Source organism: Nannospalax galili, unplaced genomic scaffold (genome assembly GCF_000622305.1).
Source record: "Nannospalax galili isolate Female #2095 unplaced genomic scaffold, S.galili_v1.0 scaffold471, whole genome shotgun sequence".
NCBI lineage: Eukaryota > Metazoa > Chordata > Mammalia > Rodentia > Spalacidae > Nannospalax > Nannospalax galili.
Window position 1 is genome coordinate 2,680,110 of NW_008330333.1, and position 18,207 is coordinate 2,698,316.

The 18,207-nt window shown below is 45.6% G+C and overlaps 1 protein-coding gene across 1 annotated transcript in view; it reads left to right on the forward strand.

Moving 5' to 3' along the window:
- CUNH16orf96 (chromosome unknown C16orf96 homolog) overlaps positions 1-18,207 on the forward strand; it is a 46,544-nt gene that overhangs the window by 19,278 nt on the left and 9,059 nt on the right. Inside the window, exons 2-9 of the mRNA XM_008846388.2 lie at positions 5,313-5,417; positions 7,235-7,315; positions 7,498-7,584; positions 7,660-8,869; positions 9,268-9,353; positions 9,697-9,807; positions 14,851-14,925; positions 16,473-16,637. Of these exons, the coding sequence (XP_008844610.1) occupies positions 5,313-5,417; positions 7,235-7,315; positions 7,498-7,584; positions 7,660-8,869; positions 9,268-9,353; positions 9,697-9,807; positions 14,851-14,925; positions 16,473-16,637 (1,920 nt within the window). The remainder of the gene's footprint in view (positions 1-5,312; positions 5,418-7,234; positions 7,316-7,497; positions 7,585-7,659; positions 8,870-9,267; positions 9,354-9,696; positions 9,808-14,850; positions 14,926-16,472; positions 16,638-18,207) is intronic.

The following is an 18,207-nucleotide window of genomic DNA, read 5'->3' on the forward strand; positions in this document are numbered from 1 at the left end:
TAACAACTGTCCATAACTCCAGTCCCAGGGGATCTGACAGTCTCTTCTGACCTCCGCAGGCATTGCACAACATGGGTGCACCTTACCTACATGCAGATAATACACACATACACATAAAATAAAAATAATAAAATTTTTAAAAAAGACCAAAAAAATTTGTTACATTGAAAATTATAATACATCAATGAGAGAAACTGAAGGTGACATTAATCATAGAAAGATAATTCATATTGCTAAAATGGAAGATTATGACAACTTATGTAGAGGGCCCTCAACTTATTATGGTTACTTATAATTTTTCTATATATGAAGGTATAAAAGTGACTCATATTTATTTGAAGTATATTTTAGCTTTGAATTTTTATTTTTCTGTGGGCTGTGAAGTCAATTCATCAAGAGGATATAATAATAATTCACTAAAAAATAGCTGAGCATGAGCCAGTGAGAAAGAGCAAACCAATAAGCATCTTCCTCTATGGTTCCTGCCTTAGGTGCCCTGACTTTCCTTGATGAATTTTGACCTGGAAGTATAAACCAGAGAAACCCTTTCCTCTCTTAAGTTGCTTTTGGTTGTGGAGTGTTGTGGGTTCTCCTCAGGCCAGCTGTGAAGACCCTGACCTGGATCCGATCCCCTGCCGATTGGGGGGTGGGGGCAAGAGGCGCGGAGTCACGACACACAGACCCCGGGAGTCAGGTAGAAGCAAGCACTAGGTGCTGCAGGCTTGTTTAATGCAGGAGGGGGCAGGCCTTATATTTCCCTTTTCTCCACCCCCAAGTCCCTTTAGTCAGCATATTGTTTTCTGATTGGTCCGCCCCACGCAGTCTGTCAGCAGTCACTGAGCTCGCGAGCAAGGTACGGAGGTGTGGACCCCTTTTGGCGGGCTATTACGGACCAAGAAGTGAAGTGAATTTTAGCTGAATCCCAGGGCTCTGGGTCAGCGCCATCTTTGGAGGCCTCCTGCTACAGTGGAGTTTATCACAGCAACAGTTGTGATGGCACAAGCCTGTAATCCCAGTGCTGGGGAGGTTGAGACAGGTGGATCCCAGGGGTTCACTGACCAGCCAGTCTAGGTGATTTGGTGACTTCCAGGTTCAGTGAGAGACTGTGTATCAAAAATAAGGTGGAGAGTGATTGAGGAATCCACTAGGCATTAACATCTAACCTTAGATTTAAGTATATTATAGTATGCCCCAAGTATTAGGATTGCAAGTACCACCATGCCCCACCTATATTTGTTAATTGACCATGTCTTCTTTTGGTCTTCTCAACTTTTTTTCAGAATCTGTATAACCTTGGCTGACCTGGAACTTGCTATGTTGACCAGACTAGACTGGAACTTATAGAGATCCACTTGTCCCTGCCTCCCCATTGATGAGATTAAAGACAGATGCCACTATGCATGCTTAAGTTGTTACTTTATATATTTGAAGCACCGCTGTTAAGTGCATACACATTTATAATCAATGTGTACTTCTCATAGCTTGGCCCTTATTAGTATAGATGTCCCTCTGTTCCTTTGGTCTTAAAAAGTATATTTTGTTCACATTGGTCCAACCCCTCTAGCTTTCTTTTGATTACTTCTTTCAGAGAATATCTTTCTCTGTTTTTTTTTTTTTTTAATTTTTATCTTTTTGAGACAGGGTCTCCCTGCAGCCCCCACTGGCCTGGAACTCACTATGTAGACCAGGCAGGCCTTGAACTCACAGAGATCTGCCTGCCTCTGCCTCCCAAGTGCTGGGACTACAGGCGTGCACCATCATGCCCAGCTGTTTTCTTTATTTTTTCACTTTCAATTTAACGATCGCTTTTGTGCTGGATAGCTTTAGTGTCAACTTGACACACCTGGGTTGAGGGACCCTCAGTTGGGGAATTACTTCTATTGGACTGGACTGTGGTCATGTCTGTGGGGCATTTTCTTGATTATTGAATGATGTGGGAGGGCCCAGACCACTGTGGGTGGTGCCACCCCTGGGCAGGTGGCCTGTGTTGTATAGGAAAGCAGATTGAGCATAGGCCAGGGGAGCAAGCCAGTACACAGCGTTTCTCCATGGCCTGTGCTCCAGCTCCTGCCTCCAGCTTCCTACCCTAAGTTCCTACCTTGGGCTCCCTGCTGAACTGTGACCCAGAAAATCTAAGACAAATGAAACCCTTTCCTCCCCAAGTTGGTAGTGGTTGGAATGTTTTGTCACAGCAATGGAGAGACAAACTAGAACAGCTTTGAATCTAAAGTGCATTTCGTGCCAGTAATCCTAACATTTCATAGGCAGAGACAGAAGGGTGCAAGTTCTAGGCCAGCCTGGGCTACACAGCAAGACCCTGTCTCAAATATAAATAATAATTAAATAAATAGATAAAGTGTTCTTGGGCTGGGGAGATGCCTCACTCAGTAATTTGCTTGTGACACAAGTATGAGGATCTGAATTCGATACCCAGCATCCACACAAAAATCCAGGTATGGGGCATTGGTTGCTTTTGCAGAGGACCCAGGTTCAGTTCCCAGCATCCACATGGTGGCTAACAATCATTTATAACTCCAGTTCCAGAGGATCTGGCATCCTCTTCTGATCTCTGAGGGACAAGGGTCCACTTACATAAATCTATGTAATACACTCATACACATAAGATAAAATTTTTAAAAATGAAAAATGTTAGCTGGGCATGATGGTGCAGGCCTGTAGTCCCAGCACTTGGGAAGCAGAGGCAGGCAGATCTCTGTGAGTTCAAGGCCAGCCTGGTCTACATAGTGAGTTCCAGGACAGCTGGAGCTACAGGGAGACCCTGTCTCAAAAAGACCAAAAAAAGATTAAAATTAATTTTTGTTTTTAACGTGTATGCGTGTATTGCCTGCATGTAGGTAAGTGCACCCATGTTGTGCAATGCCCGTGGAGGACAGAAGAAGCTGCCGGATCTCCTGGAACTGGAGTTATGAACAGTTGTTAGCTGCCATGTGGGTGCTGGGATTTGAACCCGGGTCTTCTGCAAGAACAACCAGTGTTCTTAACCGCTGAGCCATCTCTCCAGCTCCAAAAATGTTTTTAAAAATACTTTATTTAGGGCCATGCATGGTGGCACATGCCTTTAATCCCAGCACTTGGGAAGCAGAGGCAGGCGGATCTCTGTGAGTTCAAGGCCAGCCTGGTCTGCATAGTGAGTTTCAGGACAGCTGGGGCTACAGGGAGACCCTGTCTCAAAAAGACCCCCCCCAAAAATTCTTTATTTTTTTTTATTTTATGTGTACGTGTGTATTGCCTGCATGTAGGTAAGTGCACCCGTGTTATGCAATGCCCAGGAAGGACAGAGGAGGCTGTCGGATCCCCTGGAACTGGAGTTACAGACAATTATTAGCTGCCATGTAGGTGATGGGATTCAAACCTGGGTCTTCTGCAAGAACAACCAGTGTTCTTAACCGCTAAGCCATCTATCTCTCCAGCCCCCCAAAATTAAAAATGCTTTTAATAAGGTAAATGATAACTGAGGAACACTGACCAATGTTGACCTCTGGCCACATACACACATGCACATGCACCCACCCATGTGTGAGCACCTACACATATGAACACACAATAAAAAATTAAAGTGCTCTTTTAGATAGCATGTAGCTGAATCTTTGTTATCCATTCTCCCATTCTCTACCTTTTAAAAAAATTTTTTTAATATTTTATTTATTATTATTATTATTGTGTTTTTTGAGACAGGGTCTCCTTGTAGCCCCAGCTGTCCTGGAACTCACTATGTAGACCAGGCTGGCCTCAAACTCACAAAGATCCGCCTGCCTCTGCCTCCCAAGTGCTGGGACTAAAGGCATGCACCACCATGCCCGGCCTTGTATTTATTATTTTTATTTTATGTGTACGAGTGTATTGTCTGCATATATGTGAGTGCACCCGTGTCATGCAATGCTGCAGAGGTCAGAAGAGGGCTTCGGATTCCCCTGGAACTGGAGTTAAGAACAGTTCGTAGCTGCCATGTGAGTGGTGGGAATCAAACCCGGGTCCTCTGCAAGAGCAGTCAGTGCTCTTAAACACTAAGCCATCTCTCCAGCCCCAATTATTATTTTTTAAAACTTTTATGTGTATGTGTATATTGCCTGCATGTAGGTAAGTGCACCTGTGTCATGCAATGCCTGCAGAGGTCAGAAGAGGCTGTTGGATGCCCTGGAACTGGAGTTACGGACAGTTGTTAGCTGCCATGTGGGTGCTAGGATTAGAACTTGGGTCTTCTGCAAGAACATTCAATGTTCTTAACTGCTGAGCCATCTCTCCAGCCCTTCCATTCTCTTTTAACTGAAAATTTAATATATTTACTCTTAATATAATTGTAGACAAACACTGGCTTCTGCCATTTTGTTGTTTGTTAAATGGTTAGTTATTAATTATGGCATTTATAAACATTATCATTTTTCCTCCTCATACTTATTTTATAGTTGAAGAATCTAAAACCTAGAAATATGAGGTAACAGCCCTAATCTGTGGTGGAGCTGAGCTAAGTAAGATCCCAGCATTGCAACCATCAGTTCTGGTCTAAAAGTTATCTTGATAGTCTCCTGCCTTCCCATCTCACCCTCCAGAGCCATTCTCTACATGCAGTCTGAGAGATCTCTGAAAGATATGGATTCATAGACTTGGGAAGCAGAGGTGGGAAGATTGCAAGGTCTAGGCCAGTCTGGGTTGCATGGAAAGTTCCAGGTCAGCTTGGACCATACAGTAAGACTGTCTCAAAAAGTCAATTAAGAACCAGGCATGGTGGCATGTGCCTTTAGTCCCAGCACTTGGGAGGCAGAGACAGGCAGATCTCAGTGAATTCAAAGCCAACCTGGTCTACTTAGTGAGTTCCAGGCCAGCTGGGAGACCCTGTCTCAAAAAGACCCCCCCCCCAAAAAAAAGGTCAATCAGTAAATTTTAAAATGAAATAAATGAATATGCAAATCCAGTCATATCTCCCTTGCTTCTGATCCTCCAAGGGTTCTACCCAGGGACTGCCTATGCTGGCTCTGTAGCCATTGTGGCTGACATGTATCACTTAGTGATGAGCACAAGGCATCTCAGGAAGAAGAACTTAGGGTTACTGGATATAATCAAACAGCATTTGTAACTATAAAAGTTCTATCCTTTCCTGCCTGGGACTCACAGCACTATTGTCTTGAGTAACACTGACTGGTCTCTGAGTACATCTATCCTAGACCCTTGGAGAGCCAAGAGGATACCCCAGACATGACTATCAGCAGAAAGCTTCTGGTATGGCTTATTCCTGCCACATCCAACTTCACAGTTCTCTCTCTCTCTCTCTCTCTCTCTCTCTCTCTCTCTCTCAGTCCATGAAGATCCTGCAGGATTTGCTCACTGACCTTCATGCACTCAAGATCACCATCGAAACTCTCCAGAAGGATGTGGATGTAATAAAGTATATATTTGAAAAGGTATAGTCATTCCCCTATCCCTATCCTTTACTTGATCATGCTGGTCAGATCCCTGGGGACTAGGGCAGTAAGGAAAATCTAAGAGGCCCATCCTTAGTCAGAGAATGTGACTATAAAGGGAGGAAAAGGAGCTAACCTGCGCCAGCCAAATTGGCCTATCCCCTGAGTTCTCTCTGGTCCCTCTATGCACCTGCTGTAGTAAGCATCAGTGACAAAAATTCAGTTCATCTTGACTTAGGAAAAAATAGAATTTATTGTCTCACTTAAAAAAAATGTGTGTATAAGTATTTTGCCTGCAGTATGTAAGTGCATCACATGTATACAATCCCCACAGAGGCCAGAAGAAGATATTGAATGCTCTGGAACTGGAGTTATGATGGTTGTTAGCCACCATGTGTGTTCCAGGAATCAAACCCAGGTCCTCTGCAAGAACATCCAGTGCTCTTAACCACTCTCTTAACCATCTCTCCAGCTCCATGTGATCTTGTTCTCTAAAAAGCCCAGGGATACCTCCATGTACAGCCAGCTATAGACACTCAGATAACCTTGGCTTCTTTCTCAGTGATGTATTCCTTTGGGTTGGCTTCATTCTCAGGCAGATACTCCTCAAGTCTTGGCAACTCGAGGCTTAATTCCCTCAGCTTAGCAGAAAGGAAATACCCTTTCCTCTCCTAGGAAGCACTATCCACATTTGAAAAGCAGAATAAGCCTAGCATAGGCACATATATGAGCTCCTCCTGTAACTGCATGCCAACAGCCTGAGCACATTCTAGTACCCTACCAAAGAAAGAAAGAGAATCCCTGAAGCCCGAGGCAGCTGCTTCCAGACTAGAGCTAATGAAATTAAGTTGGAGTCAGGAGCCAGGTCTTTACCTCCAGGCCAGCACCACAGCTGAGGTTCAGCCACTTGCCCCAAATAGTGAATCACAGACCAGTATTGGCTAGATCAGGAAGCAGTACTATGAAACACTAGAAAGGACACCTTGAGCAAGTTTGAGAAACAGGTTTTCCTTCAAGGGGCCCACCTCTTGAAGATTCATTGTTCTGTTCTGTTTTGTTCTGTTCTATAACAGGGTCTCTTGTCACCCAGGTTGGCCTCTAACCTGATATGTAGTAGAGGATAACTTTGATCTTCTGATCCTTCTGCCTCCATATCCCAAGTGCTATACTTATAGACATGTATTGCCTGCCACTACTGGTTTTATGTAGTGCTACAGATCAAACCAGGGCCACATACATGCTAGACAAGCACTTTACCATCTGAGCTATATTCTCAGCTCTCCTCTTCAGGGTTCTTACTTTTTGGTTTCGGTTTCTTGAGACAGGGTCTCCCTGTAGCCACAGCTAGCCTGGAACTTACTATACAGACCAAACTGTCCACAAACTCACATAGATCTGCCTGCCTCTGACTGCCAGGTACTGGGATTAAAGATGTGCACCACCATAGCTGGGCATGCTCAGGAGGCAGAGGCAGGTGGATCTCTGTGTTTAAGTCCAGCCTGGTCTACAGAGCAAGTTCTAGGCCAGCTGGGCCTATAGGGAGACCCAGTCTTCAAAAAGACCAAAAGAAAAAAAAAAGATGTCCCACCATGTCTGGCTCTCTTCAAGATTCTTAATGTTCTGCCCATTCAAGGTTCTGAATAGCTCAGGATTTATTAACTACTTTTCAGACCAGCATTTCCCAAACTTTTAATTTATGGAAATTCTTTGACATCTCTTCCTCTCCTGGGAAACTCCATTTTTCCATCTCAAATTCAAACCTAATGTGGTGGCTAGGACCACCCGTACCTCAGCCTCAGATCAGGCTCCTTGAACAGGTAAATCCAGAAAGAGTGGATCTCGTCTGTGAAGACTTGAAAACACAGAACCGGAAGATGGGCGCCCTGCAGCGGGAAGTGGTGAGGGCCCTGAGTCCCAGCCTCCTGCCCTGGGCACTGAGAGCCAGAGGGGTGGGGAGAAGAGCATAGTAGGGAAAGGCTTCACATATATGTGGTGGACAGTGTGCATGGCAAGCCCCCCAGAGCAGGTGTAGAAGCCATCATATCTGCTCCCACTCACAGTTATATTCCCTACCACACAGGTTACTCTCCAGAACAAGATACACGCAGTCCCCAAACCTGAGGACATAGTGCTCTGGAGTAGCCTTCATGAGGCCATGTTCACTTCAGTGAGTAGAGGAAAAGGAGGAGTGGGATAAGGGGAACATGAGACCAGTCTAGCCAGCTCAGTCTTTCTTTTGCAGGTACCTGCAAGGCTGGATCTGGACATGTCCAATATGCTACAGGCCATGGCACCTCCTCCAGAGGCTACCTTTGCCCAGTTTGAGGATGCTGGCCATGCCCATGTCTCACAGTCTATCCATAGCACCATTCCCTTGCAGACTATGGTGCATTTTGAAGCCCCAGGAGTCCTGTCAGAGGATGAATCTGTTCAGGCCATTGAGTTCATCGGCTCCCAGGGGCTAGAGCAGGCTCAGGCTTCCATGTCTGAATTAGGGTTTGGGTCTGCATTTGGGCCTGGGCATGTACCAGGGCCTGATGTGAGACCTTGTTTCATGCCAGCCCCTTGGCCTACACTTGGACCTGCCCCAGGTGTAAGGCCCCCACCACCAAGAGGCTGTCCTGGGCCAGGAGGCTGGCCTGGAGCCACTTGGCCTACGTGGGATTTGGGTGCCTTCCAGGCTGTCGTAGGTCCCTTAGGCCCTGAGGGTCAAATGTACAGGGCCCTTCCCCCAGCCATGGAATTTGGATCATCATGGCCTCATCCATTGCAGCACCACCCTCCTAAACCGGGGTCCCAACTACTCTCAGTTCTTGAAGAAACAGGGGATGAATATTATACTGACTCTCAGGAAGGGACCTCCAAGGATGGGGCTCCCCATGATGAAGCTCCCAAGGACATGACCCACAGAGATAAGGCCTATAAAGATAAGGCCTTAGAAGCCCACTCTAAGGGTTCCCGGCCTGCCCTAAAGAAGCTGAAAGACACTGTTACTATAGCTGCAGCTGCTGCTGCAGCCTATGCAGCTGCTGCAAACTCAGCAGCCCAGGCTGCTCTCAAGGCAGTCAAAGATGCCCCTGCCAGCAAAATGGCTGCCATGGCAACAACTACTGCAGCATCAGGACCCTTAGGGGCCTTTTCAGATGTCCTGGGTGCAGCGTCTAGCCGTGGAGCCACCAACTTCATGCCCTTCAGTGATGATGGTGAGGATGTGGAAGATTTGCCTATAGACTCTGAAGAGTTCTCTCCGCCAGTCTTTCCTCCCATTACACCAAAGACAGCCCTGTCTCAAGCCATGCTGGCTGCCATGCAGGCTGTGAGTACTGAAGACAAGAAGAAGGCTGTTCAGTACTCCATGAGCCATATAGCCCAGATACCTGTCAGACATAACTCTCTGAAAGAAGAACTTACCCATCTGTCAACCAACCTGCAGCAGCGCTTGACTTACCTAGGTAGGCTTGGCCAGCCCAGGGGAGGGCAGTAAAGGCTCAGGACCTTCCTACAGCTTTCCTCCTTAGGTTTCCTCAGCAAACCCTGCATTCAAACATTAGCCACTCATTCCTTTGGCTTAAACACTAGCTGCTTCTTAGTAGTCTATTTTTACCTTGATATTGAACTCTTGATATTCCTGCCTCCATTTCCTGAGTCCTGGGATTACAGTACCATGCCCAGCTTCCATGTGTTCTTTGATTTTTAAAAACTGTGCTAGAAAATGTACCATTACCTCCAAGTCCCCCAGGCTTACTACATTTCTTTGGGACATGGCTGTGCTTCAGGACAAGCACAAGTTCTAGCCAACCATCTTCCTCCTTCAATCCCTCCAGCAACCACACCCTTCTTTTGCTTTCAGCTAACAAGGGAAGCGCCGTTAAACTTGGCAATACAATGAACGTACTAGAGGAAAAGATTGGTAACCTCCAGAAAGCCAGGCTACAGGTCAGTGGTGCTTGCAGAAAGGAGCTTTTGAAAAGATTAATGGCTTGGAGTGAGCTGGAGACCAGTATCCTGACCTTCATCCCTACTGGATGCAGCTGATTTGTAGTTGAAAAGGGCCTTGGGAAAGTGAGTGGGATTGGGATAGCAGCTGCAGACATGTAAAATAATCCAGCTAGTGCATGGTTCTTGGACAGGAAGCTCTGTGGTTCCTGTCAACAAGTGTTTAATGTGGCTGTCAGATGTCAGGAGTGCACAAGCCTAGTACCTCATCTTGGCCTCAGGACCCTTCTATTCATGGCAGCCTTGGAAGCAGAGGCCCTGGATGACTGTCTACCCTGTTTAGGAAGAAGAACTTGAGAGAGTTTGGGGCCACCAGATAGAGTTGATGAAGAATCACTACATGGTGCTGGACAGGACAGTGGAAAAGCTCCAGATTCAAATGGATAATTTCAAGGTTTGGAGGTTTGGGGACTGGGAAGGTATAGGAGAATTCCTCCTCAGGGCACTGTGACCCCCCCCCCAAGGTTGTGCAGAAGGGCTGTACTGAAGCCTGGAGAAACAGAGGACATTTTACTGTGTATAAATTATACTTCAATTAAAAACGAATCCGGTGTGGTGGTGCACGCACTTGGGAGGCAGAGGCAGGTGGATCTCTGTGACTTCAAGGCCAGCCTGGACTACATAGTGAGTTTCAGGCCAGCTGGGGCTACAGGGAGTCCCTGTCTCAAAAAGACCAAAAAAAACCCAAAATTGAACCTAGGCCTCATTCATTACTTTTTGAGACAGAGCCTTACTAAGTTGCCCAGAATAGCTTTGAATTCATTATGTGCCCCAGGCAGATCTTGAACTCAAGATCTTTCTGTTTCAGCTTCTCAAGTAGCTAAGATTACAGGTATTCACAACTCTGCCCAAATTTGTGGGGGCTTCTGGTTCCAGGTCAAGGAGCTGTTGACTTGGTAGGTTTTATAAGGATATGAAGGCAAAGCGGGAGGGCTGAAGCTAGCCCATGGCATCGTGCTCCCAAGCTCATTACAGTACGATCAGGACACACATACAAGGCAACTTTGAACAAAGAACTCTCAAAAGAGGAGCCAGTTTGTAGCCTGGAATGCAGAGGTAGCAGGGAGAATTCACCATCTTTAGATGTGCATAGATGGAGGCTGTACAAAGGTGAATGATATACAGAACTGAATACTTGGATCTTGGAGGGCACCACTGACCAGAAGCCACATTCTCCCCTGCCAAACTCTGGGCTCCCCACCTTTTTTTGTCTTTTTGAGACAGGGTCTCCCTGTAGCCCCAGCTGGCCAGGAGCTCACTATGTAGACCAGGCTGATTAAAGGCGTGCACCACCAAGCCTGGCATGGGCTCTCTATTTTTAAAAAATATTTTATTTATTATTTTTACTTTATGTGTATGAGTATATTGCCTGCATGTATGTCAGTGCACCCGTGTTGTACAATGCCCATGGAAGTCAGAAGAGAGCATAGGATTCCCCAGAACTGAAGTTAAGGACATTTGTTAGCCTTCATGTGGGTGCTGGAAACCAAACCTGGGTCCTCTACAAGAGCAGCCATCTTTTCAGCCCCTGGGCTGTCTATTAATCTCAGATCTTATGAGAGGCCTGAGTCACCATGTCCTGAAGACATCTTGGGCTCCCCCTCTCCCCCTGCACACAGAAACTGGAGACAGCTTAATTATGTCTGCTGTGTTTCCCACATGATACTAAGCCCTGCACAAGAGGAAGATGGGTTATAATGTTTGCCTCCAAGTAGCTGTCACTTAGTGAAAGGCCTTCCAAACAATGTCAAAATGGAGCATGTTGAAGTTTGTCCCAATTTTCTTCCTGGCTCTTGTGCCATCAAGATTTAACTGCTTATAGAAGTTAACCCTGAATCTAAAATGAGGCTTTGTATACACTCATTAAATATACATTAAATATTTTGTAGGGCCGGGCGTGGTGGCACATGCCTTTAAATCCCAACACTCAGGAGGCAGAGGCAGGCAGCCTGGTCTACATAGTGAGTTCCAGGACAGCTGGGGCTACAGGGAGACCCTGTCTCAAAAAGACCAAAAAAAATTTTTTTTGGTGAGCTGGTGAGATGGTTCAGCATGTAAGGATGTTTGCCACCAAGCCTGACCACCAGAATTCTATCCCTGGGACCCACATGGTTGAAGGAGAGAACCAACTCTCAAAAGTTGTCCTCACATTTGCACTGTGGCATGAATGTGCCATACACATATACATGCAAATAAATAAATAAAAATACACACACACACATACACACACACACACACACACACTGTGGGGGCAGAGACAGGAGGATCACTGGGACTTGCTGGCTACCAGCCTAACTCCAAGTTCAGTGAGAGACCCTGTCTCGAGGGAATAAGATGGAAAGTAATGGAGGAAGATACCAGATGTCCTCCTCTAGCCTTCACAGATGCACAGACACACACACTACACACAAAGAATAAAATTTAAATGATTATTTTTAGTATTTTGTTTTGGTTTTTGAAACGGTCTCCCTGTAGCTCCAGCTGACCTGGAACCTGCTATGTAGACCAGGATGACTTTGATCTCACAGAGATCAGACTGCCTCTACCTCCCAAGTGCTGGGATTAAAAGCATGCATCATCATACCTAGCTCAATGATTTTTCTTTTAAGTCTAAGAGCTCAATTAATTCTTACCTACTTATACACTTATGTGATCCCCACCCAGTCAAGGTAGAGACATCTCTTTGACTTCGAAAATTACCTTCCCCTCTATGGGCAGTAGTACTTGCCTATAATCTCAGCACTCAGGAGTCTGAAGCAAGAGAATTGTGAGTTTGAGATTAGCTTGAGTTACAGAACAAAGCCCTGTCTCAAAGTATAAACAAAAACAACAAAAAAAGTTCTTTTCTCAGGGAATACCAATTATGCAGAGAAAGGCACTATTGCATCGTCTGTTACCCTAGATGAGTTTTGCCTGTTTTGGGACCTCATGGGATTATAGTCTGTGATTATTTATGATGGTGCTCTGTGGGACCTTTCAGAGAGATTGTCTTTGTAGACAAAATACCTTAATAAACTACTGGGGGTAAAAAGATGAGACCATATCAGGCAGGGCACAAGTTAGTAAGACTGTTGAAGCTTACTGAGTGCTGAAATCCCAGCACTCAGGAGGCTGAGGCTAGCCTGGGCTACATACAGAGACCTTGTCTAAAATAAGAAAGGTTCAGTGAGGTGGGTAAAGGCTTGCAAGGTAAAGGTGCTTGCTGCACAAGCCTGGTGACCTGAATTGGATCCCAGGAATCCATGTAAAGGTAGAAAGAGGAGTGATTACCACAAGTTGTCAGGTGTGGTGGATACATCTTTAATCCCAGCTCATGGGAGGTTGAGGCAGGAAGATCAAGAGTTCAAGATCGTTCTCAGATATATATTGAGTTTGAGACCAGCCTAGGTTACATGAGATCCTGTCTCATAAAAACAAAAGGTTAGGGGGCTGGAGAGATGGCTCAGCAGTTAAGAGCACTGGCTGCTCTTGCAGAAGACCCAGGTTCGGTTTCCAGCACCCACATGGCAGCTAACAACCATCTATAACTCCAGTTCCAGAGGATCTGATGCCCTCTTCTGACTTCCATGGGTATTGTATGACATGGGTACATGCAAACAATAGTCTTATACACATAATTTTTTGTGTGTCTTTTTGAGACAGGGTCTTCCTGTAGCCCCAGCTGTCCTGGATTCACCAGGGAGACCAGGCTGGCCTCGAACTCACAGAGATTCACCTGCCTCTGCCTCCCGAGTGCTGGGATTAAAGGCGTGTGCCACCATGCACAGCACCACATAAAATTTTTTAAAATAAAAATTTAAAAATATTAGGAATTGGGCTGAAGAGATGGCTCAGCAGTTAAGAACACTGACTGTTCTTGCAGAAGACACATGGCAGCTAACAACTGTCCATAGGGGATCTGACAGCCTCTTCTGACATCCGTGGGCATTGCACAACACAGGTGCACTTACCTATATGCAGGCATAACACTCATACACATAAAATAAAAATAATAAATACAATATTTTAAAAAATATTAGGAATGTCCACCATATAATTTTGAGGTTTTTAATCTCTGGGACAAGAAGTATCTTTCAAAGTCCTGCTGCATACACTTGAGTTTGCATTTGCTTTGGGGAGGATGTTTCAGAGAAGGGACTGGTTGCTTAGCTGGGTCAGTACCTGAGAGAAGCCACAAATGCAACAGAGAACAGGTGACCAAAGAACCTCAGAATCCTCCCAAACCATAAGAAGGTCTTTAGATGTCCTATAGATATGGAATCTCCATTTCAAAAAGTTTATACTTGCCAGGTGTGCTGGCACAGGTCTTTAATCTCAGCACTTAGGAGGCAGAGGTAGGCTTATCTACATAGTGAGTTCCAGGCCAGCCAGCCACATAGTGAGACCTATCTCAAATACAAAGAAGCTTATACAGGCCAGCAGGCACATTTCCAAGTATAAAAGTCAAGGTAAGAGATGTCTCTGGTGGTTTTCATAAATGCCACTAATGTCCAGTGTGCTATCATCTGCCTCCAGTTTTTCTATGTGAGCTGAGTCATACTGTTGGTTCTTGTCTATGAAACTGTATAGCCAATAGGCAGATCCCAATACAGCCTCCCATATCAGCTTGAGAATTGGCTGCAAGTCCTCCCACCCACACTGTAGAACTGACCAAGCATTTAATCCTGCCTTGTCTCTGGACTCTGCTAAGGCTCAGAAAGTTACCCATGTAAGGAAGCTTATCAGCCCCATAGAGAACTCCATCAGTCCAAACAGAGCAGATACCACTTTGTGCCATTCTCCATCCTTATCAAAGAGTGGCTGTGCAATAGTGAGTCACACTTAAGTATGTATCAGAACCTTTGAAACTGTGTAGTACCCTCTTACAACTGCATGAGATGGGCCTCTGCAACCAATAGGATATTGCAGAAATGTGTGACTTCAGATGCAGGGTCGGAAAAGGTACTGTGGCCCTCTGAATCTCTGTTGACTCCAGGTGCTCCTTGGCTTGTGGATGCATCACTTCCTTCACCTCTATGGTCACATGTCCTTTCTGTGCATCTGTGTGTCTTCACATGGTTTTCTAAGGATGTCAGTTATTGGATTGAGAGTATTCCTTAATCCAGTATGATTCCATATTACCTTATCTAATTATATCAGCAATGAGCTGAGCTGGCCTTAAACATCTAGGGAACCAAATCACATACACTGGTTTATGCTTCCATGGTTCTGCCTCTCGTGAAACCATCTCTAATGGCAGCTTGTCCCCAATCTCATATTCCTTCTCTTGTGTACCAGTCACTCTGAGCTTGTGAGCCTGAGCCTTCTAATCCAGCCACCTGCCTGCTGTCCACCTGGCCCTGGTTCCCTTCCTAGCACATGGCAAAGGTGGAGACACAAAGTAGCTGTTACCCTCAAGGTTTCAAGAAAGGCTGACTTGCCTCTGCTCTGTGTTTAGACTCTCCAGGCTGAAATCAAAAGGCTGGAAATTAACAAGGTGGATAAAACCAAGATTGATCAGGAGCTGAGAGAAGTGAGTAAGCAGAGGGGCCTCTGCCTCCCACCCCCCATTAACCCTAAACCCCTGCTTTCCCACCCAAGGGAACTAAAAAACAGGCAAAGCCAGCCAGAGAGCCTTCCAGAATTTCCTCTCTCTATCCATACAGTAAAACAAAGAGGCTTCTTAAAAGTTACCCATCAGGCTAGAGAGATGGCTCGGTGGTTAAGAGCACTGACTGCTCTTGCAGAGGACCTGGGTTTGATTCCCAGCACCCACAGGGCAGCTAACAACTGGAGACACAAAGTAGCTGTTACCCTCAAGGTTTCAAGAAAGGCTGACTTGCCTCTGCTCTGTGTTTAGACTCTCCAGGCTGAAATCAAAAGGCTGGAAATTAACAAGGTGGATAAAACCAAGATTGATCAGGAGCTGAGAGAAGTGAGTAAGCAGAGGGGCCTCTGCCTCCCACCCCCCATTAACCCTAAACCCCTGCTTTCCCACCCAAGGGAACTAAAAAACAGGCAAAGCCAGCCAGAGAGCCTTCCAGAATTTCCTCTCTCTATCCATACAGTAAAACAAAGAGGCTTCTTAAAAGTTACCCATCAGGCTAGAGAGATGGCTCGGTGGTTAAGAGCACTGACTGCTCTTGCAGAGGACCTGGGTTTGATTCCCAGCACCCACAGGGCAGCTAACAACTGTTCAGTAACTCCAGTTCCAGGGGAATCCAATACCCTCTTCTGACCTCCTTGGCATTACACGACATGGGTGCACTTAAATACATGCAGGCAATACACACATACAAATAAAGTAAAAATAATTTTAAAAACGTTACCCATCCATTCCTCTTTTCAGTGACTGGGGATTAGTGATACTCTGTTATAGGAATTTAAAAATTAGACATCAGGCTGGGAATGTAGCTTAGCTGATAGGGTGCTTGCTTATTATACATAAGGCCCTGAGTTCAATCCCTAGCACCACATAAACTCTGCATGGTGGCACATGCTTATAATCCTAGCAGTGAAAACAAGAGGATCAGGAGCTCAAGGTCACCCTTGAATATCTGCTATAAAGCTACTTGGGATACATGAGACCTTGTCTCCAGAAGCAAAAATAAAAAACCACAGATAAGAGGATCAGGAGCTCAAGGTCACCCTTGAATATCTGCTATAAAGCTAACTTGGGATACATGAGACCTTGTCTCCAGAAGCAAAAATAAAAAACCACAGGCTAGCAGGAATGGCTCATTAGGTAAAGGCACTTGCTGCCAAGCCTGACGACCTGAGTTCAATACCCAGGACCCACATGGTAGAGGGACAGGGCTGCAATTTGTCCTTTGACTGCCACACAAACAAGCAAAAAAACAATAAAGGTGATAATTTTTTTTTGAAATCACACATCAACCTCCCTGTCCATAGAAAAACCTTCGTTCCTATCCCATGATTGTATTTGAGCCACTGTAGACTACAGAGCTGAACTTAAGCCAAGGCTAGACATTCATGGCTTGAAATAAAAAACACCAAGCAAAGGATTCAGAGGTAGTCTTCTCCAGCAACCTTGCCACCCTGAGCCCTGTCTCTTCCTAGAAAGCTGACAAGGGTGCAGTGGCAAGCAAGGCAAACCGGACCGACCTGGAGGCTGTGGCAACAGAGCTAAACGAGATGGTTCAGAGCATGTTCTTGAAGATCACGACCCATGAGAATGACTGGAAGAAATCTCTAAAGCATATCAGGAAGGACTTGAACACCAAGGTGCGTCTACCTGTACTAGTAACACTTGCTATATAACAAATTGCCTCAGAACTTAGCAGCCTCAAAGAGCAAATGCTGATGGTTTTGAGGAGCAAGAATTTGGAAGCAGCTTAGCTGGGTGGCTTAGGGTCTGTGGCCCACAATGTCAGAGTGATGGTGTCATTCTGAGCTGTATCATCTGAATGAGCTGAGGAGCTATTTCAAAGATGGCGCCCTCATGTGACTGCTGGCAAGATGCTTCAGTTTCTCATATAAGGACTCCTCCTCAGAGTCACTTGAGCAGCCTTACAATATGGCAGCTAACATCCTTCCCCCTAGCAAGTGATTCAACAGCAAAAAGAATGTGCAGTGTCTTTGTGACTTCACAGTAGGAGCCACCCTCCCTCATCATTTCTGTACCGTCTGCTTGGTTACACAAGTCAGACCTATTCAGTGTGAGAGGTGATGATTTGAGTGGATCCAAGCCATCTATCTGGGAGCCTTCCTTCCAGAACTCTGCATGGTACATGCAAATGGACAGGGTGAGGTAGAAGAGGCTTTCCGCAGAAGGACCATGCCTATCATGGATTTGTTCATTGGTCATTCAGCGACTGCCTTAGCTTCCACACCTGGAAAAATGTGGACCAAGAGTCCTGTCCCACCACCTCTTGTACAACCTCACAGACTCAGTAGTGACTGTGTCATGTAGCTCTTGTAACTGCAGTAGTTGTAGCCAAAAGAAACCTGGCTTAGAATCAGGTAGTTCTTGGTTTGAGTCTTGCCATGAGGCTCAATTTTCCTATCTGTAAAATGAGGATTGATTAATTTGTCAGTTACTCGTGGGGTCCCAGTTGTGCTCCTCACTAGGTAAGCAATGAGCAAAGCAGATGGGGGCAGTAGAGACATGTTTGGCAGAGATAGGGCACAAATCAATGCAAAGTCACAACCTCATAGCATTCCACAGACCAGCTGACCTGTTTTTCTTCAGTAAATCAATGCAAGGGTAGGAGAAAATGGAGATAGATATACAGATTATTCTAAACTAAAAGAGCCACAGGAGCTGGGCATGGTGGCACTCACCCTTAATCCCAGCACTCAGGAGGCAGAGACTGGCAGATCTCTGTGAGCTTGTGGCCAACCTGGTCAACATAGCAAGTCCTAGGCCAGCTGGGGCTACAGGGAGACCTGTCTCAAAAAAAATAAATAAATAAAAATAAAAGGTCACAAGAGTGCAAACAACCAGCTGACAACAGATGAGGAGGTTTTGCCTCTTGCTGCAGTGGAACTGATTCTAAAAAACAGCATGTAATCCAGGCATTCAGGAGGCTGAGGAAGGAAGATTACAAATTCAAGGCCAGCTTGAGCTACAGAATGAGTCTGAGGTCTGTCTTAGGCTCCATAGCATGACCCTGTCTCAAAGGAAAAAAAAATAGTCAAAAATAGACAAATCAGTTAGATGTGGTGGCACAAGCCTTTAATCCCAGCACTTGGGAGGTGGAGGCAGGCGAATCTGAGTTCAAAGCCAGCCTGGTCTACATAGAGAGTTCCAGGCCAGCAGGTCTACAGGGAGACTCTGTTTCAAATTATATAT